The 25,558-nt window shown below is 47.3% G+C and overlaps 1 protein-coding gene across 3 annotated transcripts in view; it reads right to left on the minus strand.

Moving 5' to 3' along the window:
• Positions 1-25,558, minus strand: part of SCYL3 (SCY1 like pseudokinase 3) — a 164,764-nt gene that overhangs the window by 98,955 nt on the left and 40,251 nt on the right. For all 3 annotated transcript variants that reach the window (XM_083156701.1, XM_083156703.1, XM_083156702.1), the window contains exons 4-6: positions 22,392-22,494; positions 6,829-6,934; positions 584-661 (exon numbers count right to left, since the gene is read on the minus strand). In XM_083156701.1, coding sequence (XP_083012827.1) covers positions 584-661; positions 6,829-6,934; positions 22,392-22,494 — 287 coding nt within the window. The remainder of the gene's footprint in view (positions 1-583; positions 662-6,828; positions 6,935-22,391; positions 22,495-25,558) is intronic.

A 25,558-nucleotide genomic window follows, 5' to 3' on the forward strand; every position in this document is an offset into this window, starting at 1 on the left:
ACTGTGGACCCCCCTGCCAATCCCCAACACTGTAAAAAGTAAACCTAAATTTTCAAGAAGGAAAGACATGTAAAAGTGGGAGATCAATTGATAAATGAGCATTAAGAGCAATTATGGCACAGGATATGCCAGAGGCGTCTAGTTGTCATTAGTAAAGGATTGCCACAAACCTAAAGTGGAACCTCCTGATTGTGAATGTAAAGAAAAGTATTTTAAGACCATTGTAGGTAAAAACCGATTTGTGGGATGTATTAGCATAAACCTCTTGGTCTTACAACCCGTCAAGACTCTCACCTGGGAGGAGTGATTATAAACAAGATAAGGAAAATGCATTCCACTATTAAATCTGGTTTGATGTAGTTTCCTGAGGCTTGATCAATGTATTTTACCATTATGGCCCATTTCTAAAAGTGTTTCGGGTTAAATATTCCTTTTCCAAAACAGTATTGCCTGAAAGATCTCTTTCCGTGAGAAAGACACAACATGGTTTTATCCAGTGTTAAACCAAAATACATAGCATATGCTTATATACATAGCATATGCTTATATACAAATAGGAATTAAAACACTGAAATAAACATACTTGAAAAATTCATTCTTCTCTTCTTCACTTTTCACAGTTAAACTTTCCAAGAAGTTGACAACCTCCAGAAAATCATTTCTATTTAAAAAGTAAAAACTGGTTAAACGACAGTAGCAAATATTACAGGATTACAAAGAGCTGAACCAATTTTGATGAAAAAAGGAGATTTTGGTCCTACCTGTAAAATCCTTTTTTCTGAATCCATGGTGGACACTGGGACAGTGGGGTGTGGGTGGAGCTTCAGCTACAGGCACCAAGGAGAATAGAGTTCTTCGAGTGCAGTCCAGGCTCCTCCTCCTCCACGCCCCTACAGGCTTCAGTTTGTTCAACAGCTTACCCGCAAGGTACAGGAAAAGGAAGAGAAACAGGAAAGAAACCAAGCAACCCGAAGGAAGAATAAGTTTCAGGAAGGTGTAAGCCGTCCCCCATTACTGTAGATCAGTGTGCGAGGGCGGGCGCCCAGTGTCCACCATGGATTCAGAAAAAAGGATTTTACAGGTAGGACCAAAATCCCCTTTTTTCATTCATGCCAATGGTGGTCACTGGGACAGTGGGACGTCCCAATGCTGTCCCTTTTACGGGAGGGAACGCACCTGAGCTGCACTGATGACGCGTTGCCCAAAAGCAGCATCTGCCCTGGCGAACGTGTCAAATTGGTAAAACTTTAGAAAAGTGTGTGGAGAAGACCAAGTGGCTGCGCGACACAACTGCTCTGCAGAGGCTCCCTGGTGAGCCGCCCAAGAGGTCGCTACCGAACGCGTGGAGTGGGCTCTAATGGAAGATGGAACTGGCTTATTGGAAGACACATAAGCCTGCTTTATAGTTAACCGTAACCATCGAGCCAGTGTCTGCTTCATTGCAGACCAGCCTCTCTTGTTTGCATCATAGAGCACGAAAAGGGCCTCTGTCTTGCGAATTTCTTGAGTCCTAGTAACGTAGCCCTTTAAAGCTCTTGTAACATCTAAAGAGCGTATCTCTGGGGAATCCTCCAACGGGGAAAAAGCAGGAACAACAATATCCTGGTTCATGTGAAAACTGGAAAGAACTTTGGGTAGGAACTCCTTTCGAGTTCGCAAGACTGCCCTGTCTGAGTGGAACACCAGATATGGAGAGACACTGGACAAGGCTGACAGGTCCGAAACTCTTCTGGCTGAGGAAATAGCCAGTAGAAAAACTGTTTTCCACGTTAGCCATCTGAGTTCTGAGGATTCCAGAGGCTCGAACGGAGATCTTTGTAGTGCTGATAGCACCAATGTGAGGTCCCAAGGTTGAATTGGGGGTACAAAGGGAGGCTGTATGTGAAGGACCCCCTGCAAAAAGGTCTGTATTGCCATCCTCTTTGCCAACTTCCGCTGAAACAAAATAGAAAGAGCGGAAACTTGGACCTTTAATGAGGACAACCTTAGGCCCAAATCCAGGCCTGCTTGCAAGAAGGCCAGGATCCTGGATAACCGAAACTCCCTAGGCGGAAAGCTCTTCTTCGCACACCAGGTGAAGAAAGCATTCCAGATTCGATAATAGACCCGGGAGGAAGCAGGTTTTCTTGCTGCTATCATGGTCTTTATGACCGGCAATGAAAAACCCTTTTCTCTTAAAACTTCCATCTCAAGAGCCACGCCGTCAAAGCTAGTCTGTGCAGGTTCGGGTGAAGGCATGGTCCTTGTACTAGCAAGTCCGGACGAACCGGCAGCCGCCAAGGTGGATGCAGAGACATCTCCTGAAGGCCCGTGTACCAGGCTCTTCGGGGCCAGTCTGGAGCCAGGAGGATTGCTGTGGTCCTCTCTTGTTTGAGGCGCCTGAGGACTCTCGGAAGTAGAGCCACTGGAGGAAAGATGTAGACCAGGGAGAATGGCCATGGAGCTGACAGGGCATCTACCAGGTACGCTTGTGGGTCCCTGGAGCGAGCCCCGTAACAGGGTAGCTTCTTGTTTACGCTTGAGGCCATTAGGTCTATTTGTGGGAGTCCCCATCTGTTGACCAGTTCCTGGAACACGTCCTCATGGAGCTCCCATTCGCCTGACTGTACGTCCTGGCGGCTCAGAAAGTCAGCCTCCCAGTTCTGAACCCCTGGGATGTGAACTGCCGACAAAGCTAACAGGTGATGTTCTGCCCACTGCAGGATCGATGTTACCTCCTTCATGGCTGCCAAGCTCCTGGTCCCCCCCTGGTGGTTGACGTATGCCACTGCCGTGGCATTGTCCGATTGTATTTTCACCGGTTTGGAGTGGACCAGAGGGCCTGCCGACTTGAGGGCTAGCAGGATGGCTCTTAGCTCCAATATGTTTATTGGGAGCAGTGCCTCCTCCCTTGACCATCGTCCCTGGAAGGAATGCTCTGCCAGTACGGCTCCCCACCCTCGGAGGCTGGTGTCCGTTGTCAATATTATCCACTGAGGAATGACAAACTGGCGCCCTTTTTGAAGGTTTTGAGGGCTGAGCCACCATGTGAGCGACAGACGGGTCTGCCTGGACAGAACGAAGGTCTGTGTTTTCAGACTTGGCTGGGAACGGTTCCAGTGAAGCAGCATTTCCCTCTGCAGGGGCCTGGAATGGAACTGCGCAAATTCTGCCATGTCGTAGCAAGAGACCCTAGGACCTTCATGCACAGGTGCACGGAGACTCTGTGTTGCTTCAGGAAGGCCTTTAGGAGGTCTCTGAGGGGTATCCATTTGTCCACTGGCAGGTAAACCCTTAGGGTTTTTGTGTCTATCAAGGCTCCCAGATGCACCATCCGCTGTGATGGGGTTGTTGAGGATTTTTTCCAATTTATGAGCCAGCCGTGGGTCTGCAGAAGGGATACTGTCAGCTCCAGATGCCTCTGGAGTGTCTGGGCGGATTGTACCAATATCAGGAGGTCGTCCAGGTATGGTAGCAGACGAACGCCCTGAGTCCTTAGGGCAGCCGCCATGGTGGCCATAATCTTTGTGAAGATTCGTGGCGCGGTCGACAGGCCGAAGGGAAGGGCTATGAACTGGTAGTGGTTGCTTTTGACCGCAAACCTGAGGTAGCACTGGCTGTCCGGTCGAATTGGTACATGGAGGTAGGCATCCTGGATGTCCAGGGATGCCATGAAGTCCTCTGGTTCCAGAGCTTGCAGGATAGACCTGAGGGACTCCATCCTGAACTTGGGGACACAGAGGTGTTTGTTTAGGCCCTTCAAATTGAGGATGGGTCGGTATGACCCGTCCGGCTTTGTCACCAGGAACAGGCTTGAGTAGAAACCTGCTCCTCGCTGAGAAAGTGGGACAGGAACTATGCCCCTGCTGCTAGTAGGGAGTGAATGGAGCTGATCAGAGCAGCCGCTCTGTCCTTCTCCCGGGGCATGCTTGTTGTGAAAAACCGAGCTGGTGGACGCCCCTGAAAAGAGAGGGAATAGCCCTGGGCCACTATGGTGTTTACCCACCTGTCGGTGGTAGTGGCTTGCCATACCTCGGCAAATGACAACAGGCGACCGCCCACCTGAGATGCTTGGTGGGCCGCCCGATCCTCATGCTGAGGCCTTGTCGGCCTGTTTTGGGGCCTGACGGCGACCCGCCCAGGACTCCTTGGCCTTGGGAGCGGATGGACGCCTTGTGGAGACCTGGGCCCTCGAAGAAGGCTGGCCTCTGGGTCTCCCCTGTGGGCGAAAAGTCCGAAAGGACTGAGATCTGGGTTTAGCCGGGGCCGAAGGCAGAAAGGCTGTTTTGGATGTCGCAATGGTGGCTATAATTTTGTCCAGCTCAGAGCCGAACAGTACCTCCCCTGAGAACGGCAGGGCCTCTAACGCTTTCTTGGAATCAGAGTCTGCGTTCCAAGTACGCAACCAAAGGGCCCGACGGGCAGCAATTGAAGATGCTGATATTTTTGAGGAGAGAGCTGCCGCATCTATCGCTGCCTCTTCCAGATATGTGGCCCCTTCCCTAATGAGGTCCACTGTCGACAATAATTCTGAACGACGTGTACCTGAGGTAATTTGCTCTTGCAGAGAGTCAGCCCAAGTAGCAATTGCTTTTGCCACCCAGGCTGAGGCCATGGCCGGCCTTGCTGACACGCCTGCATTGGAAAATACTGCTTTTAGGCAGTGTTCAATCTTCCTATCAGTAGGATCTTTAAGAGATGCCACTGTAGGAATAGGAAGGGTAGTGGCCTTAACCAGGTGGGCTACGTGAGCATCAACCTGTGGAGGCTCCTCCCATTTTTTACGGTCCGCTTGAGCGAACGGGAAGAAGGAAATAAGGCGTTTTGACACTAAAAACTTTTTGTTAGGGTGTTGCCAAGCCTCAGCTAAAACCTCCTCTAAGTCTGAGTTAGAGGGAAATAGTGCCAACTCCTTCTTTTTCTTTTTAAAAAGAAGTGTGTCAGGTGTTGTTGTGTGGGTGTCTTGTATATTAAGAGACATCCCAACAGCCTTAACTAAGGAGTCTACCCTGGACTGGGTCATCCTTTCCTCCTTATCAGGTTCGTCTATGTCGACATCATCATCTGTGTCGACCAGCATCTGGTCGTCCAAGTCATCCCCAGTATCTGACTGATTAGAGGCTAAAGGAGCTTGTTCTTTGCGTTTAAGTGGAGCCCTCAATGCAGACTGCAGAGAAGCAGACACCAGGACTAAATCCTGAACAGAGGTGGACAAACCCTGTACCCAGGCCGGCTCTGATGCAGCAGCAGCAGGCTGAGCCGGCAATGGCTGCGCAGCAGACTCTCTGGTTGCAGCTAACTGAGTAGCTAACTCCTTCATGGCTGCTGAGAGAGTGGATGCCCAACTGGGTTCCCCCTGCGTTGGGTCTGAAGGGCCCCCCAGGGAGCCTTGTGCAGAACAGCGTTCACACAAACCAGCCTGATCCTGTATGGAGGAATAATTCTCCTTACAGTTCGTGCATGTGTAAGCATGCAGCTTAGGTGAATCCCTTACTGGCTTTGGTCTGGGGTTTTTCTGTGACATGTTTAACACAGACAGGCCCTGTATGCACTGTTAACAATAATACAGTGGACAGTAACACCCTCTGAAACTATAAAGGTATACAGATGGATGAAAAGAAAGAAAGACACTATCCTCTCTGACACTCAGCCAAATACTGAGGTGCAGAGGGCTGCTGAAAAACCTGTTCCCGTAGCGGGTAGAGGAGCAGGAATTCCGGTGCACTTCTCCCACAGTGAGTCCCGCGTAATGGCGTCTTCAGTACGCTGCTGGGGCGTGGGGAAGCTAAGCTCAGGCGGGAAACAAGCGCTGTGCCGCTCTGAGCGTGGAGACCGGGAGCTGTGGATCGAGACCCCGCCTCCCCTGGAACCGTCAGTGCCCTGCACCATTAACAAAAATGGTGCTCCACTGTATGGCGCCCTGGTGGTCTAGTGGCAGCGCAGAAAAGACTGGGTGCCACTGCCAGGGTCACCCGGGCTGCACCTGCCCGGGTGACTTGACCGCTTCCGGTGCGTGCTGCGAACAGCGTGCGTCACCTCACATGGAGGACCTGCTTACCCTGTGGTTGGAGCGCGGCGGGTCTGGCTATGAAAGTCAGCGCGCCGCTGCCAGCCACAGGGGAGCAGCGTTGCGCTGTCTCCGTTAGCGTAAAAGTAATAAAAAAAATAAAATAAAAAAAAACTGAAGATTTCAGACAGGGCACGGAGCCCTGTCCCTTAGTACCTGTGCCTTGAGGCACCAAGAAACAACTGAAGCCTGTAGGGGAGTGGAGGAGGAGGAGCCTGGGCTGCACTCGAAGAACTCTATTCTCCTTGGTGCCTGTAGCTGAAGCTCCGCCCACACCCCACTGTCCCAGTGACCACCATTGGCATGAACGAAAAAATAAAGTACCTTGCAACGAAAAAAAAACACACAGAGATGTACCAGTGATGTGTCCTGAGTGACCTGTTGTATACGGGGTTCTCTGGTGAGAACATAATGACGATTACTTGATTTATACTGCGGCTTAAATGATCTAGCCTGGTGATATGTGCATCGCCATCACTATGGGGAATACACACTGAGCGATTTGGGCTTAATTTCTAAGCGACCTAGGCAGATTACTTCGAAAACCAGATCAAATCTCCCCATAAGATTATATATAATCCCTACATCTCAGCTGTATTGTATACCAATAACTTTGCTGCCAATTGTTACCTGTGTTGTTTTAGTTTTTCAGTTATGTTTAGGTCGGTATACGCTGCAAACCACTTATGACGCCTTATAAATAAAATGTAGTAATAATAATAATAAAAAATGTTTTTGTAAAAAAAAAAATGAAAATATATTCTGAACTGTAAATTACATACCTAAAAAAGTCATGAGATAGTAAAGAGGACAGAGCAGGTCGGAGCTCTGGTTCAGGGTTCAAAAGACAGTTCTTGACAGTATTCTTGAAACTGGAGTGCACATCAGCTAGAAAAAAAATATTTATCATTAATTTGTTAACAAAATGCTTTGTATTAAAAATATTATAGAACATAATACACAGCAACATGAATATACAGTGTGTTCATTCTAGCACCTGCCATATTTGAAAGCCCATGCAGTTCCTCTTCCCTGCCTGGGGTGTCGTTGTCTGCTGTGGTGTTTCTAGCAGTGTCTCTGTACATAAAAATGAGATTTCTAAAACTTACTAAAGGACCAGTATATTGCACAATGAGTAACAAGTCCATATTGGCTTTCGTACTAACAAATAAAATAGAATTAGTATCAGATACCAAAGTATCTGGAAAACAGTGATCAGAACACGGTTTCACTGGAAATTAGCCTCTGTAAACAATAAAAGGGACCATCTAAAATACTTAATTCTAGGAAAGCCAATTTTGAATTTGTTCAGGGAATCTATAAAATAAATAGATTGTGTGTGTGTGGGGGGGGGGGGGGGTGGTGTGGCCTGGTTGCTGGAGCTGCAGGAAGTGTAAGCTCTGTCACAAGCTAGTCGCTCCCTGTATGGTATGCAGTGGATTATTGCTGCATAGTTATCCACCACCTCCTGCCTGAGAGAAGTCCACGTATAGTCTATCCCAGGGGTGCTCAAACTACTTTGCTCTGGGAACCCATCAGACAATAAAAATGATTACAGGACCCCAGCAAGTTACTACTGAAGTGCCACCACATGTGTGGTGAGTGAAGTGATCGCTATTGTGACAGGGAGGCAGTAGGTAATGGGGAGGGGGGGGGATGGAAGAGGGAAGCAGTGGGTGTTTACTTAATGAGTTATACCCTGTTCCCCCTCCACAGACACATTTGCCTGATGGTCAGCAACATAGTCGTGACCCCATGCTGAAGTGGTCAGGACCCACTTTGGGGTCAGGACCCACAGTTTGAGAACCGCTGGTCTATCCCATGTTGTTCACCAGTGTGACCTGAAATGGGCCTGTATCGGAATACGGTCACTAGGTCGACATGCATTAACCCCTTCCCGACATTTGACGTATATATACGTCATGGCCGGGAAGTACTTCCCGACACATGACGTATATATACGTCATGACTTCTAACTGTCACTGCGTCTAGAGACGCAGTGACAGAGGGACGATGTCTGCTGTCCCTGACAGCAGACATGTCCCTGCATGCCCAGGGGGGGCTGCGATGCAGCCCCCCCGTCGGCGATCGCTGTGATTGGCTGTTCAGTGTGAACAGCCAATTACAGCGTTTTCTGTGTCACCGGCGAATAACGTTCGCCGGTGACACGGGATCGGAGGTGATTGGTGCTGTAAAGTACAGCACCAATCACCGCGGGGTGTAAGGGTGACACTGGTGTCACCCCACCTCACCCCGCCCGCCCCCAAAGGCCGTGATTGGTCCGTCGGACCGATGGACCAATCACAGCCATGGAGGGGGGTTTAAACTAACGGGGACTGCACTGCAGACGCCATTCCGGTCTGGAATAGCGTGCAGTGCGGTCACCGTGCCCAGCTGTCGCCATTTACTGACCAGAACCTTGCTCAATACTTACCTGATCACTGCTTGGGATCTTGCTTCATCTTGTGACATCCTGTGCTGTGTTGTGCTGTGTTGTGCTGCTGCGAGTTATTAGATAGAGAGATAGAGAGAGATAGAGAGAGATAGAGAGATAGTGACAGATCGAGCTATATATTTTTTATATAACTGACTGCTGCCCCCCCTTTTGTGCTGATCAGTATAAATTAACTGATCAGCAACTTTTTGGGGGCGCAGGGTATTTTTTATATATATATATATACCTGTCAGTGCTGCTGCTGCAGTGTCATAGAGTGATAGATAGTGAGATAGAGAGATAGAGAGATAGAGAGAGATAGTGACAGAGAGTGATAGAGACTGCTATATTTTGTGTCTGCTGCCCCCCTTTTGTGCACCCCCAGCAACTTTTTGGGGGTGCAGGGGTTATTTTTCATATATATAACTGTCAGTGCTGCTGCTGCAGTGTCATAGAGTGATAGATAGTGAGAGATAGAGAGATAGAGAGAGATAGTGACAGAGAGTGATAGAGAGTGCTAAATTTTGTGTCTGCTGCCCCCGCCTTTTGTGCTGATCACTATATCTGAGGTGATCAGCAACTTTTTAGGGGTGCAGAGGTTTTTTTTTTTTATATATACCTGCCAGTTGCACCAAAGGTTGTGCACCTGCTGCCCCTCACTGGTAATCAGTGTCGCATCACTGATCACCTTTTTTTTTTTTGTGTGTGCTGTGGGGTCTTTTTTTAATTTTTTTTTTTACACACACTGTGATTTTGTGGGTGTCCTGTGGCCGCTGTGCGCTGATCAGTGACGTACATCACTGATCATCTTTTTCGGCACAGGGTTGATCTATTTTTTTTTTTTTTGATCAAATTCCTGTTGCCTTTGAGCGCTGTTCAGTGACGGACGTTACTGACCAACATCTGTGCTCAATTTTTGGCGCAGGACCTTTTTTTTTTTTTTTTTTTAACCCCTTCAATTTTTTTTTTTTAACCCCTTCAATTTTTTTTTTTTTTAACCCCTTCAATTTTTTTTTTTTGTATAAAGTATTTTTTTTTTCTGCACTACATACACACTACACACTACATACCCCCCTGGTTGAAATAAAGTTTGTACCCCCCCTACACTATACACGTGTTGAAACATTTCACTACCAGTAACACAAAAATAAAAATGGCATCCCAAATGTCATCCCAGTCATCCAGAAGAATGTATTCAGCAGAGGAGGCATATGCCATGCTTGCTTCTGACTCTGACACAGCCAGTGAGGCAAGCGGGGAATTTGAAGGATTCGCCTTAAGCTCCTCTTCCTCCTCTGGTGATGAGGGACTCCCTCAAAGACGCCCCCGTAGAGCAGCTGAGACCCCCCCCCAATAATTGATCTCGTATGGACCCCACCACCAGACAATTTTGAGCCCCAGGTTCCTGAGTTTTTGGCCATGCCAGGAATCCAATTTGATTCCACAGGTCTCAGAGAAATTGACTTTTTCAAATTATTTTTCTCTGATGATTTTATAAATTTAATGGTGGACCAAACTAATTTATATGCCCAGCAGTTTATTGCTCAAAACCCCACGTCATCATTTGCTAGGTGGACCCCTGTAGATGCAGTAGAGATGATGACGTTTTGGGGTCTGGTGTTTCATATGGGCATAGTAAAAAAGCCAGAAATTAGGCAATATTGGAGTACAGATGTTCTGTACAGCACCCCATTTTACCATATGGCCATGCCCCGGGCTCGATTTGAGACGATCCTTAAATTTTTGCATTACAACAATAATGCACAGTGCCCACCCAGAGATGATCCCACCTTTGACCGGCTATTCAAAGTCAGGCCGGTCATTGATCATTTCAGTGCCAAATTTGAAGAGATGTACATCCCAGATAAATTCATTTGCATAGACGAGTCCCTTATACATTTTAAAGGAAGGGTTAAATTCCGCCAGTACCTTCCCAGTAAGAGGGCAAGGTATGGCATAACAATGTATAAGCTGTGTGAAAGCACCTCAGGGTACACTCACAGGTTTAGGGTATATGAAGGGAAGGATTCAAGAATTGAACCGCCAGAATGCCCCCCCTCCCTCGTAGGTGTTAGTGGAAAAATTGTCTGGGATTTAGTGCACCCCTTCCTGGATAAAGGTTATCACCTCTATGTGGATAACTTTTACACTAGCACCCCCCTGTTTAAGGCCCTTGGTTCAAGAGGTACAGCAGCTTGCGGTACTGTGCGCAAGAACCAAAGAGGCCTCCCAAAAACGCACATTGCCCAAGTAATGAGAAGGGGTGAAAGCAGGGGAATATGCACCGAAAATATGTTGTTGGTCAAATATAAGGACAAGAGGGATGTCCTTATACTGACAACAATTCACGGAGACAGTACCACCTCCGTCCCTGTACGAGGTACCAGTACCCACACCTCAAAACCTAATTGTATCCTGGATTACAATAGGTACATGGGCGGAGTGGATCTTTCAGATCAGGTACTGAAGCCGTACAGTGCCCTGCGGAAAACAAAAATCTGGTACAAGAAGCTGGCCGTGTATATCATCCAGATGGCACTGTATAACGCTTACGTGCTATTCCGTTCTACCGGCCAGAGGGGGACATTTATGCACTTTCAAGAGGAAGTCATAAAGGGCCTAGTATTTGGGAACCAGCAGGCAGAGGGCCCCAGTACTTCTAGTACTGGCCCCCGTATTGTACCAGGGCAGCATTTTCCGAACGAAATCCCCTCCACTGCAAGAAAGGGCAGGACACAAAAAAGGGTGCAAAGTTTGCTATAAAAAGGGAATAAGAAAGGAAACTATTTTCCACTGTGAAACTTGCCCCGACAAACCCGGCCTATGTATAAAGGAGTGTTTTAAAATATACCACACATCTATGGATTATTAGGTTCATCATTTCACCGTGCTTCGGGGGTCTTGCTAATGCCACATAGCACCCACCAACATTCCACCAGAATCTGAGCTGCAAAATCCAAAAATCACTCCTTCCCTTCTGAGTCCTGCCATGCACCCAACTGGTATTTTTTGGTCACATATGAGGCATTGCCATACTCGGGAGAAATTGGGGCACAGATTTTGGGGTGCTTTTTCTCCTTCATACCTTATGAAAATGAAAAATTGAGCCAGAACTGCATTTTTGTGTAAAAAAATGTAATTTTTCATTTTCACTGCCCAGTTGTACCACAATTGGTGAAACCCCTGGGGGTTTGAAATGTACACTATACCCCTAGATGAATTCCCTGAGGGGTGTAGTTTGCAAAATGGGGTCACTTGTGGGGGGGTTCCACTGTATTGGTGCTTGGGGGGTCTTGCTAATGCGACATAGCACCCACCAACATTCCACCAGAATTTGTGCTGCAAAATCCAAATATCACTCCTTCCCTTCTGAGTCCTGCCACTTTTTGGTCACACGAGGCATTGCCGTACTCGGGAGAAATGGGGGCACAGATTTTGGGGTGCTTTTTCTCCTTCATACCTTCTGAAAATGAAAAATTTTGAGCCAGAACTGCATTTTTGTGTAAAAAAATGTAATTTTTCATTTTCACTGCCCACTTGTATCAAAATTGGTGAAACCCCTGGGGGTTTGAAATGTACACTATACCCCTAGATGAATTCCCTGAGGGGTGTAGTTTGCAAAATGGGGTGACTTGTGGGGGGGTTCCACTGTATTGGTGCAACATAGCACCCACCATTCATTCCACCAAAATCTGTGCTGCAAAATCCAAAAATCACTCCTTCCCTTCTGAGTCCTGCCATGCACCCAACTGGTATTTTTTGGTCACATGTGAGGCATTGCCGTACTCGGGAGAAATTGGGGCACAGATTTTGGGGTGCTTTTTCTCCTTCATACCTTCTGAAAATGAAAAATTTTGAGCCAGAACTGCATTTTTGTGTAAAAAAATGTAATTTTTCATTTTCACTGCCCAGTTGTATCAAAATTGGTGAAACCCCTGGGGGTTTGAAATGTACACTATACCCCTAGATGAATTCCCTGAGGGGTGTAGTTTGCAAAATGGGGTCACTTGTGGGGGGGTTCCACTGTATTGGTGCTTGGGGGGTCTTGCTAATGCGACATAGCACCCACCAAAATTCCACCAGAATCTGAGCTGCAAAATCCAAAAATCACTCCTTCCCTTCTGAGTCCTGCCATGCACCCAAATGGTATTTTTTGGTCACATGTGAGGCATTGCCGTACTCGGGAGAAATTGGGGCACAGATTTTGGGGTGCTTTGTCTCCTTCATACCTTCTGAAAATGAAAAATTTTGAGCCAGAACTGCATTTTTGTGTAAAAAATGTAATTTTTCATTTTCACTGCCCAGTTGTACCACAATTGGTGAAACCCCTGGGGGTTTGAAATGTACACTATACCCCTAGATGAATTCCCTGAGGGGTGTAGTTTGCAAAATGGGGTCACTTGTGGGGGGGTTCCTAACTTTTAGCATCTTATGGTGCCTAGAAACCTACATGGTGCCTAAAAAATAATCTCATAAAAAGGAGGCTCCAAAATCAAGTAGGTGCTCCTTCTATTATGAAGCCTGTGGTTTGGTCAACGTGCACACTAGGGCCACATATAGGATATTTATGAAAACAAAAGAATTGGGGGAATCAATTTTTAGTCACATTTCTCTAGTAAAATGTACTGTGTTCCTTAGAAAAATGTATTAAAATTGCAAATCTGCAAAAAAAATGAAATTTTGAAATTTCACCTACACTTTGTTTTAATTCCTGTGAAACACCTAAAGGGTTAACAAACTTCCAAAATGCTGTTTTGAATACTGTGAGGGGTGCAGTTTTTGAAATGGTATCATTTATGGGGGTGTCTCACATACAAGTCCCTCAAAGTCACATCAGAACTGAACTGGTCCCTAAAAAAATCAGTGTTTGAAATTTTCTTGAAAATTTGAGAATTTGCTATTCATATTGTAAGCCTCCTAGTGTCCAAAAAAATTAAAAGGAAGTTGAAATAATGATGTCAACATAAAGTAGACATATGGTCTATGTTAGTTATTAACTATTTTGAGTGGTATGATTATTTGTCTCACAAGCAGAAAATTTAACATTTTGCAAATTGCTAAATTTTCCATTTTTTTACGACATTTTGGTATTTTTCACAAAAAAACACAGACTGTATCGACCCAAATTTACCACTAATTTGAAGTACAATGTGTCACGAAAAAACAATCTCAAAATCACTGGGATAAGTAAAAGCAAAAAAAAGTTATCCCCACTTAAGTGAGACATGTCAGATTTGAAAAAAAGGGCTCTGTCAGGAACGCAAAAACTGGCTCTGTCAGGAAGGGGTTAAGGTCAACATGACTGAAGGTCGACACAAGCATTAGGTCGACAATGAGAAGGTCGACACAAGCATTAGGTCGACAGTCAAAAGGTCGACAGTGGGTTTTTAACTTTTTTTTTTTTTAGTCCACAGGCGGTATTTCATGCCCTACCATCCCAATAGGGCGTGGTGGGAGAATAAAATAGTGTGTTGAGTGTATTGAGGCACTGTGCCCGAAGCAAGGGGAGACAGTGCTACGTGTCAGCGTCCATGTCGACCTTTTGACTGTCGACTTACTGACCTTCCCCATGTAAACCTAATGCTTGTCGACCTAGTTAGTGTCTATCCAATGATCCATACCCTATCTTATGATGCCAGCCTAGCCACTTTGAATGGGGAATGCGACGGCAGTGACCCTGACAGCAATACATTCTCACAGGTTCCAATCTTTTTTTTTTTTTTTAACATCCAGCTCCTATCTGCTATTGGTACCCTTAATGAATTTGATAGAGGCCACCGTGCCCCGAGACCTAGGAGATCCCCTTCTGACCGCCCAAGAGATATTATATGTCGCCTCCACTATTTTGCTCTGAAAGAAGAAGACATTCTCCGTAAAATTCGGCTAAGAAATGTTATTGAGATTGAGGGGCACCGAATCAATTTGATCGATTTGTTCTCTTCAGAAATGCAGGGCCCTACAGCCACTGACGGTTGAACTTTGCAAGCTGGGAACTAAATATAGATGGGGTTTCACCTTTAGCCTCCAAGTCTCTCATAATGGAAAGCTGCACACCTTTAAAGATCTACCTGATCTTGGCCACTTCTGTCATGCTGTGGTATACCTCTGATATGTATTCCGGATTGGCAGAAGCCTCTACTACGGTCCATCCTGTAGGAAATTTCTGATCCCAACAATGATTGGCAACTGGTAAAAAGCAATCCGAAAACCCCAAGAATCCCGCGGGCGTCTGGGGCCACTGCTCCACTAGGACAGATCTCTCAAGGACCTGTTCAAATGTTCTCCTCCCTGCTGCCTGAACTGGTGTTTCGTATGAGACAGATATGTCGGTATCCAATGTTGGACCCTATTATGAGGCTCCATCTTCCATTGGTATTACATCATTTGCCCGTATTAGGCTTTGGACCATGGAGATCCAGGGTGCCTCTCATCCCATTCCACAGTTGGCCCCACACTGGCACATTGGGATGTAGGAGGGTCCGCAGGGGCCAAGGCACCTATTGCTGAAAGCTTTCCACTGGACACAGGCTCCTCCCCTTCTGCATCCCATCATGCTACATTTCAATTTAGGAGCCCACAGGAGTGGGTGCTTTGCTGATCCAGCCGCCGGCTTTTTACTGGATTTTTTTTGTTTTACTAGTGTACTAGGTTTTATTATTTTATTAACTATAGTGACTAGTGCAGTTTTTTTTACACCAGTGTGCTGCTTCTAATAGAAGCAAGGCACACAGAGCGCAGCAGAGCCTGTCAGCGCTCTGTGTGCAGGGGTGACTGTCTGCATCCGCTGCACAGCGCTTAACCCCTGGGGTTTGCCTGGGCCTTGGGTGCGTCCGGAACCAGCTCCTTACAGAAGGGGATCGTGGGGGAAGGACCTCCCGCAATGGCGGGCGCCATCTTGGAAGGGTTTACTGCCTGAAATCCCTCTGGGGAAGTGAAGGCTGTTAACCACTTGAGTGGTATGCCCGGAGATTTTCCGGGCTCAGCTGCGCTGCCGCAGCGGGCTGTCCCGGAAAATCTCCGGGCATACCACTATTATACAACAGGTGCGCGCCAGTGGTGTCCAGGTGTGCACCACTGGCGCAGCACCTCTACAGAACACCCCCTTGGCAAGCTCCATTCCCCCCGTCCACCCCTGTACCATTGTTCCAGTGATCGCTGCGCCGGAACTTCCCTGACCCTCCAGCCAGCCCGTCCGCCTGTCACTCATTTTACAGTGACGTCGGCGGCAGGCTCGGGTATGGTCGGCCAGGCTCGGGGGGACTCGGGAGCGCTCAGGCACCCGAGTCCTCCCGAGCCGCGAACATCCCCCAGCCTGCCGCCGACGTCACTGCTAAATGTGACAGGCGGCATAGGCTGGGGGGGAGAGAGGCAGCAAAAGGAAGCTCCGGCGTACTAACGCCGGAGCGCAGGCGAGTGGGGGCGCTGCTTCTAGCCTGATGTGGTGGGTTTTGCTGGGGCAGGATAAACCTGCCCTGGTAGGTTTGTCCTGCCCCAGCAAAACCTACCACTCAAGGGGTTAAAGGTGTCCGGCGGTGTCCATTGCTCCTGCGCAAGGGAACCCCATGTTGTTGCAAGTCATACAGGACACTGCACAGGGGTACATAAATTAATGCACTTATGGAGAAGTTTGCAAAAAACCCTGATAGTCCTTCCTCTAGACGGCCTTCAGCTACACCTCCTCGGTTATCGGCTGATTCAGATAATGATGGCGTGTGTGCAGATGATTTTTCTGGTGACCATAGGGAAGAGGCTGACGCGTCTGTCCCATGTATTGAGGATCTTATCCTGGCTGTAAGACAGGCTTTAGACCTGTCAGAGGAAACAATTGGGAGTGCTAGCGCTAGATACCAAAATGTAGCGAGGGGGCTGCCAGGCTGGAGTGGTCCAGGCTCCTAAATGGTAATATATTATTAGGTAGGTAGCGTTGCGCTCACCCTCTGGATGTGACAATATTGTATGTGGTTGGATATAAAGAGAGAAGTGACACGTAGTGTTAATTATAAAAGGTTTATTGTGCTGACACAAACTTAAACTAAAACTGCAATGCAAGTCCATTTGCACACAACCAGTGCTACAAGGTGGTATCAGTGCACTGTGGTGGGTACGGGCTGTAATATTGCAGTGGTGGTGGGGGATGGGGGTATAGGGGTGACTGTGATAATTCTAACACAGAGTGAACGATCCGGTGGGTATAGTCAGTGACAGTCTGTACAGTGAGGTCAAGGTGAGAGTGTAAATGTCACCGGGGGCTGGCGTCCCTAACCTCCCAGTGATACACTCAACTCTTACCCGATACCTGGTCTTCTGAGGCTCCGTGTCCCTCGCCGCGGTCTGTCTGTCTTCACCGGTGCATGCACTTGCAGCCAGCAGCTGTTCCACACTGCTCTACGGCGTCTCCCGTCACTTCCGGGTTCAGCTGGTGGGCGTGCGCCCGGAGTGCAGGTTTTGCCGGAGCTGTGTGCACTCTACTCCTGTGTGTGGAGGAGACTTGGAAATGGTTGTTTGAAGTGTGGTAAAGCTCTGTCTAACGCGTTTCAGCTGCCTTTGAAAAAGGCCAAAGGCGGCCGAAACGCTGTAGAGCAGTGTGGAACAGCTGCCGGCTGCAAGTGCACGCACCGGTGACTACACCCACCGGATCTGGATAAGATTCAGGCTCATTGTATCTTTAACAGAATGCGCAGAGACTCTGTGACTTTTCCCTCAGACCCCGGTATGGTCTTGTTGTTAGGGGAGGCTTTGAAAGTCCCTGATAAAAAGGTGTCTATGTCCAAGAGATATGCAAATATGTATCCCATGCCTGAAGAGCATGTAAAATTGTGGCAGAAAGTTCCGAAAGTAGATGCCCCGGTGGCTAGATTATCAAAGGCTACAGCATTGCCAGTTCAGGGTGGTGCAGCCTTTAAGGATCCAGTGGATAAAAAAGTGGAAGGATGCCTAAAACTGTTTTTGAGGGAGTGGGATATACCCTCCGCCCCATTATTGCCTCAGCTTGGGTAGCGAAAGCTATGATTAAGTGGGCTGAGGCTTTGGGAGATCAGCTGCGGCCTGATTCTGAGGTGTTTATGCTGGCAGAAAAACTCCAAAGTGCAGCAGAGTATATCACTGAGGCTGGGGAAGAAGGCGCTAAAATGGCGTCCAAGGTATCAGCCACTTCTGTGTCAGCTAGGCGAGCCCTCTGGCTGAAGGCCTGGGATGCTGACAGCGAAAAAAAGAAAGCCCTCGAAACCCTAGAGTTCAAAGGGGAATTACTTTTTGGCTCGGAGTTAGAAGCCATTATTAAACAGGCCACAGGGGGAAAAAAGTACTTTCTTGCCTACCACCGCTAAGACTTCAGGCTCTAAGTTTGGGGCTTTTAAGCCTACTTTTTGGTCCTTCATTTGTGGCGGTGCGTCCAGTAAAGGGCAGGCGGGAAGGGGTAAATTCCAAGCCGGTAGAGGTAAGGCTGCCAAATCCAGATTTGGGGCCTTCAGTAAGAAGCAAGTGTCAAAAGAAGAGTATAAGTCCTCTGCATGATGGGGTACAGGCTCCCCGTTCTGGGCTCAGAGTGGGGGGTCGCCTCCTGCAGTATCGGGACAAGTGGAACATTCCGACTTCAGATCCTTGGGTCCTGTCCATTGTCACCCAAGGTTATCAGATAAATATCTCAGAGGAAATCCTCCAAGGAGATTTCTGCCAAATCCTTTACCAAGGGAAGCCACTTCACGCACGGTCCTTTTGGGAGCCTTGGCTCTTAGGGAAAAATGGGGTTGTGGTCCTGGTCCCTCAGGAGGAACACAAGGGTTTTTATTCGATACTCTTCTTGGTGCCCAAACCAGAAGGGTCAGTGAGACCCATACTAAAATTTGAAATCTTTAAATCAACACCTCTGGGTGGATCACTTACGTATGGAGTCCCTCCGCTCAGTACTTGGCAGCATAGAGCCAGGGGAATTTTTAGCATCCGTAGACATCCAGGATCCATATCTACACATACCCATATGCAAAGAACACCAGTCCTTACTTCGCTTTGCGATAGGGGAGACTCATTTACAGTTCCAGGCCCTACCCTTTGGTCTGGCGAGAGCACCAAGGGTATTCACAAAGGTGATGGCGGTCATGGCTGCATCACTGAGGCTAAGGGGGATTGTGAACATCCTATACTTAGATAATATGCTATTCAAAGCAGAGTCAGAAAACAAGTTGCGGGAACATCTGTCAATAGCGACTCAGTTTTTGTAGGATATGGGATGGGTGCTAAATCTGACCAAATCCCATTTGGTTCACTCCCAGAGATTGCTATTTCTGGGGGTAATCTTGGACACCCATTTACACCGGGTTTTCCTATTGGAGTCCAAGGCAGTTAGTTCTACTTTTACTGCAGACTCCAAGGCCTACAGTCTGGCAAGGGGTTAAACTCTTTGGCAAGATGGTGGCGACCTTCGAGACGCTTCAGTTTGCCAGGTTTCATTCCAGAACGTTTCAATGGAACATTCTGTCCTGTTGGTCAGGGAATGCAAAGACCATGAAACAGGAAAGATTACTTCTCTCTCAGGAGACAAAGGAGTCCTTACTGTGGTGGACGGACATAGAGACGTTGCAACTAGGGCGGTCACTTCGCTCTTGGGACTGGGTGGTGATAACAACCCGACGCCAGTCTCAGGGGTTGTGGGGCAGTTGCCCTTCACCATTGACTGCAGGGTCTGTGGTCCATACAGGAATCCAGACTTCCAATAAATATATTGGAGAGTCTTCCAGAGTGCTCGAAGTTCCAACAGGCTGAGAATTGTTTGAAGGGCCTTCCGGGCCTTCCGATCAGAGTGCAGTCAGACAACGCCACGGCGGTGGCTTACCTGAAACATCAGGACGGGACTCGCAGCAGGATGGCAATGCAGGATGTCGCGAGGATATTCACCTGGGCAGATATTAACTTTCCGATTCTGTCCGCTGTCTTCATTCCGGGGATCCGGAATGTGGAGGCGAATTTCCTCAGCAGGGAGGACCTGCTGGAAAGGGAATGGTCTTTGCATCTGGAGGTATTCCAGGAGATTGAGAGTCTCTGGGGGCTCCCAGAAGTGGATCTAATGGCATCCAGGAACAACTGTCAGTTTCAGAAATTCTGTTCCAGGACCAGGGACCCAACCGCTTGGGCCATGGATGCCATGACGGTTCAGTGGCTGTTTCACCTGGTATATATTTTTCCTCCATTCCCAATGATTCCAAGGGTATTGAGAAGAGTGAAGTCTCAGCAAGTGCAAGCCATTCTGATTGCACCAGACTGGCCCAAGAGGTCGTGGTATTTGGACATTCTGAGGTTTGCAGTAAAATCTTGGCCCCTTCCTCTTCATCAGGACCTTCCAAGACAAGGGCCATTTCTGTGCTGGACCTAGCTCGGCTCAGTTTGATGGCCTGGCTTATGAGACCACCTTATTGAAAAAAAAAAGGTCTCTCTGATGCGGTTATCGAGACTATGCTTAGGGCTCTTAGCCAGTCTCAGCTGCTAATTATCACCGAGTCTGGAAGATTTACATCGGGTGGTATGAGCGTCAGAAAGTACACACCTCCAGGTTCAAGGTGTCTAGATTATTGGAGTTCTTGCAGGACGGTTTTTCATCAGGACTGGGTTTACAGTCTGTGAAAGTACAGCTTTCTGCTCTGTCCATTTTCTTCCAGAAAAGAATAGCATTTATACCTGAAGTTCAAACCTTCTTACAGGGTGTTACCAGGTTAAAACCACCATATAGGCAGCCAGTGGCACTGTGGGATTTATCTTTGGTTCTGTCAGTGTTACAGAATCTTCCATTTGAACCGTTAAGATCAGCTGACCTTAAATATGTTTCTTGGAAACTGTCCTTTTTGTTAGCCATTGCTTCGGCTAGACATGTTTCGGAGTTAGGAGCTTTGTCCTGTAAATCTCCACATTTAATTTTACATGAGGATAGGGCTGTGCTTCGAATAGTACCAAAGTTTTTACCAAAAGTGGTTTCTTCTTTTCATTTAAACCAGGAGATTGTGCTCCCAATGTTTTCCCCTCCAGAAGGGGCAAGCAACAAGGACAAATTAAGAAAGTTGGACGTAGTTCGCGCCTTGCCAATTTATGTGGAAAGGGTAAAGGACATCCGCAAATCAGATCTGTTGTTGGTTCTGTATGATGTGCATAAGAGAGGTTGACCTGCTTCTAAGCAGACTATTGCAAGCTGGCTTAGGTCAGTAATTGCCTTTGCTTACACGAAGGTAGGTAGTCCTGTTCCTTCTCGGATTAATGCACATACCACCAGGTCAGTAGCTTCCTCTTGGGCTGTGCGTCATGGGAGGGATCGCTGTGTCACCGGACTGTACTCAGAGAAAGGGGTTCGAACGGTAAGTTCTTACAAAAATCCCCTTTTCCTGGTCCCCTAGCCACTTACAAAAAATTGTGGCCTAAATTCCTTAACAGTGCTGCAAAAGCAGTAATTCCTGTCCATTGTGAATCCACAGCCCCGTCCTAGCTGATGGAATGATTCCCTAGACCTTTATATGGACATGGAAGATCTCCGTCTAGGTGTGGAAAAACATCAGGAGTTTATTTCATATGGTTCTCTTGGATTGAATTTAAATTGTCCGTATCCTACACTGCTGAGTTAGTTTAGGATCTGGACACAATGGGTATTCGACTACAACCCCCCATCCTTCCCTACCTTTTACTTTCCCTCCCCCTTCTTTATTGTGTGTTCTATGTCTTCTAATAGGTTTTTTGTCTTGTGTGTGCTATTGTTAGAGAGCTCAACTTGGGGCAGATGTATTACAGCGGCGCTTAGCTTGCCGCTATAATACTTCCTGCTTCGCCTCATTAACGAGGCGAAGCAGGAGGGGAGACCGACAAGATGTATTAACATCTTCTCTGCTGAAGCGGGGGAGTGATAACTCCCCCCTCCGGCGATGTTCCCTCCTGGAGATAGCGCATCAGTTTACACTGATGTGCCCTCTCCTTCCCCCCCGGCCGGCTGGGTTGTGCATGCGCAGGATCTCACTACTCACGCGAGAGTCCCAGCGCAGCCCAGAGCAAACCGCAGGGACAGCGCTGTCCCTGCTGTTGAGATAGGGCTTCACCAGCCTGCTGCTGGCGAAGCCAAAACCAGCAGTGGGCCATGCGCTCCTGTCCTTTACTACACGCTGGCTCCTTCATACATGGGGGAGAAGCGATATCAGTGCACATAACGTGCGCTGATACCCCTTCTCCCCCATAACAACTCTTCATAAATCTGCCCCATTGTATTTAACGGAGACCATTTGTTTTGTTAGATATACGAGTACATACTGGTTTGAGATAGAATTCCGACGCTATGGTCTTCTGATCCTTGCTCATTGTATGTTTGTTTACAAAACCTAACTAACTAAACTAAACATATATTGAAAAAAAAAGAAATAAATAGAGAGTGGGATGCTTTATTTGAGGCCATGAGGAAATGTGGGAATCTTTAAAAAGTTTGCTGGATATACTAATAAAAATATCCCAAGGGGAATTAAGGGCAATATCAACAGGACAAACCCATCATGGTAGAACAAAAAAGGGAAGCAATAAAAAAAAAATAAGAGGAGAGCATTTAAAATGTACAAGGAACAGATAGGTGTTCACGAAGTACAAAAAAGTTTATAAAGGGGAAATCAATGCTGCTGAATGAGAAAATAAAAAGTGCACAGCCACTAAAATAAATCACATCCCCCAAAACATCTTTAAATACATACTGTAAATAGCAAAACATTAAAGAAAACATAGGTCCCTGAATCGATTACGAGCAGTAAATTACTTGCAAAGCATATTTAGTAAAACGCTTTACAATTCAAACAACAGTAATAGAAGAAAACTAAATAACAGAATAGTAACACATCAATGAATTGGAAAAAAAAATGTACAGTATTTGAATGAAATGAGTATTAAGAGTATATTGAGACATACTTTGATCTTTCACGTGTGCCAGCAGGTTTTCTGCCAAACGTCCAAACAAAAAGGCATCCCGAGCATGGCTCAATGACACTGGCACAACCCCAAACTCTGCAGACTAAGAAAAAAAAAAATCAGCACTTATTTAATAATATGTGCCGGTTTTACATGGGTATCAAATTACTTGAAAGAATGGCATGGGAAATCCCATGACCTATGTATTTTTGTGGCACTTATGGCTTGGGTTAAACCAATATCCGCTAAATGCCAGCTTTCTGGGCTAATGGGATAGCCGGTACTTGTGTATTATCACGGCGCCCACGATATTAGGTCGCACGACATATAATCGCATCGCATGCCATACACCCGATGCAATTTTAAATTGTATAAGCCCCCTATACGATGTTTAATTGTATAAGCACCCTAAATGGGGGCTTACAATGTTAAATGCACCCCCACTATGAACGCCAACCCGAAGTATGGCGAGCGCAGCGAGCCTGCGAGGGGCAGCGGTACGCGTCCTATGACCTTTTCATACCCCCACTATCCACGTCGGCGTGGAGTTGATTTTATATAGTGTGGCGAGCGCCGCGTATTACTTTACATGTATTCCGCGTCCCCTCGCAGGGCACGCTGCACTCGCCACGCTTCGGGCTCAGTGGCTCGCCACACTATATAAAATCAACTCCACGCCGACGTGGATAGTGGGGGTATGAAAAGGTCGTAAGACGCGTACCGCTGCGCTCGCCACGCTTCGGGCTGGCATTGATAGTGGGGGTGCTTTTAACATACTAAGCACCCATCACATTTAATTATCTTAAAGGGGCCACTTTTAACATGGGAAAACCCATTAGGGTGTTTATACAATTTTAAATCGCATACCATTGTATATGCGATAGAATGGCATACAATGTCATACAATGCGATGGTATACAATTTAAAATTGTATAACATCGCCTGCCATCGCGTAACATCGCATACCATCGCATGCCTTATGGTCTGCGATGCGCGCCGTGCTAGTACACAAGTACCGAATAGCCCTTGGTGAATCGATTACGAGCAGTAAATTACTTGCAAAGCATATTTAGTAAAACGGTACTTATATGTTAGTTGGTCGCCCACTATAGTTACTACGCTCATACCCCCACTATCCATGTCGGCATGGAGCTGACTTTATATAGTGTGGCGAGCGCAGCGAGCCACCTAGCCCAAAGCGTGGCGAGCATAGCGAGCCCCGCGAGGGGACGCGGAAAACTAAGCAAATAGCTTAGTGGGTGCCCAAATAACATATAAGTACCCAGAAAATGATTACTGGGATTTTTATTGCATATCACAATTATTTTAGTGTTCAAACATAAAATAAAAGAATGTAGGATAGGTATCCATCTTATCTAATGTTAATATATGAACAATTAAAAAGGTAATATACATTTTTTTCAACACACAAATCAAAACACGCAAGCAAGAAAAAAAGGATTGTGTGCATATACAGTAGTAGTAACATTAATAAAATAGCCACTTTTATTCTACATGAATATGCTCAGTAGGGGCGGCACTACCTTCAGTGCAAATCATTTGCCTTCATACTGCCCTTCCTGAGGCAAGTGAAGGAAGTTGAATTTTTGGCACCAATTTCTGACAAACTGCACATAAAGCAGGGCTCAACAAATTTCTTTGAAATCTAGGAGCCAGGATGAAAATGTAGGAGCCAGATAAACTAATAGTAGGGACAGTGGGCGGCGAAGGCATGCCCCAAAATATGTACACACACCATAATGCCCATTACATATACCACACGCTGTAATGTCCATTACACATTATACCAAACATAGTAATGCTCATTACATATAAAACCACATGCCGTAATTACATATTATGCCACATACATTCTGCTTACCTACATGATCATTGCTATGGGTTTCATGTTTGATGCCAGGAGTTAACATGCTCATTGCCAATGGGGTGAACATGCTCTGCCAGGGTTAAATGCGTGTTGCTATGGTGTTACCATAGTCTGCCAGGGGTTAACATGATCTGCCACTATGGGGTTACCATGGTCTGCCAGGTGTAAATGGTTGTTGCTATGGGGTTACCATGGTCTGCAAGGGGTTAACCTGCTCGTTGCCAAGGGGTAAATGCTTGTTGCTATGGGGTTAACCCGGTCTGGCGGGGGTAAATGTTTGTTGCCATGGATAGTGTTCACTCTAGGATTTGTTTAGGGTGCTGACCACCGAGTAGGGAACATATATAAAAAATTGCAGGTACTTCCTCATCTTTGTGGCCACCACTACACCAGTTACTTTAGCCGCTACATAAGGATTTTCGGTTTAAGGATTAGCAGCACCATTGCATTAAGGATTAGCAGCTCCCCATGCTTCGTGCTCGGCGATCATGAAACTTCCGTAGCATAAGCGGTGGCCGCAAAGATGAGGAAGTACCAAATTGCACACTGCACCAGGATTATGACCCATTCCACATTATGGCATGCACCGTCATGCCCATTCCACATTATGGCACCACCTCACCTCCCCTCCCCCCAAATAAAAACACTAAGAGGGTGTCTGGTCATGAGTCATGCCCCTCTTTGTATCAGGACCCAACAGAGCTGTCATGCTCCCGTGGGCACGGAGCAAGGTAAGTTGAGGGAGGGGTGAGGGGGGCACAGTTTAGGGTGAGGAGGCACAAAGAGGATTGAGTTGGGCACAGGCTTGGATGAGAAGGTTTCATAGGGTGAAGGTGGTCACAGGGAGGGGTGAGCTGTGCATGGGGGGGGGGATGTTAGGCGGCCACAAAGAGTAGTGATGTGGGCACACATGGTAGGATGAGGCGGTTTCATAGGGTGAACGTGGCCAGAGGGAATGATAAGTTGAGGGGGAGACCCCGCCAGAATGAGGGGAAAAAACCTGATCCCCCCATCATGTACAGCAGCACCACTCACCAGCCATGGCCTTAGACCCCTGAGCTCCCTGCAGCGGTGGCGGCAGCAGCAGCACCACAAGCTCCTCCTTAGAAAGCACTCAGTCTGCATGGCTCTGACCTCTGCCATGCAGGGTGAGCGGCCAGCAGGCGCGGTGAGTGAGAGCGGAAGCCGGCCGAGGCGTGTCAGTGCGGCAGTGGGGGGGGGGGGGGCGGTGTACAGCTGACAGCCACTCCTCTTATCAGAGGAGGTGAGCGCCGCGGTC

This window comes from Crinia signifera, chromosome 8 (assembly GCF_055691185.1).
Source record: "Crinia signifera chromosome 8, ASM5569118v1, whole genome shotgun sequence".
Taxonomy (NCBI): domain Eukaryota; kingdom Metazoa; phylum Chordata; class Amphibia; order Anura; family Myobatrachidae; genus Crinia; species Crinia signifera.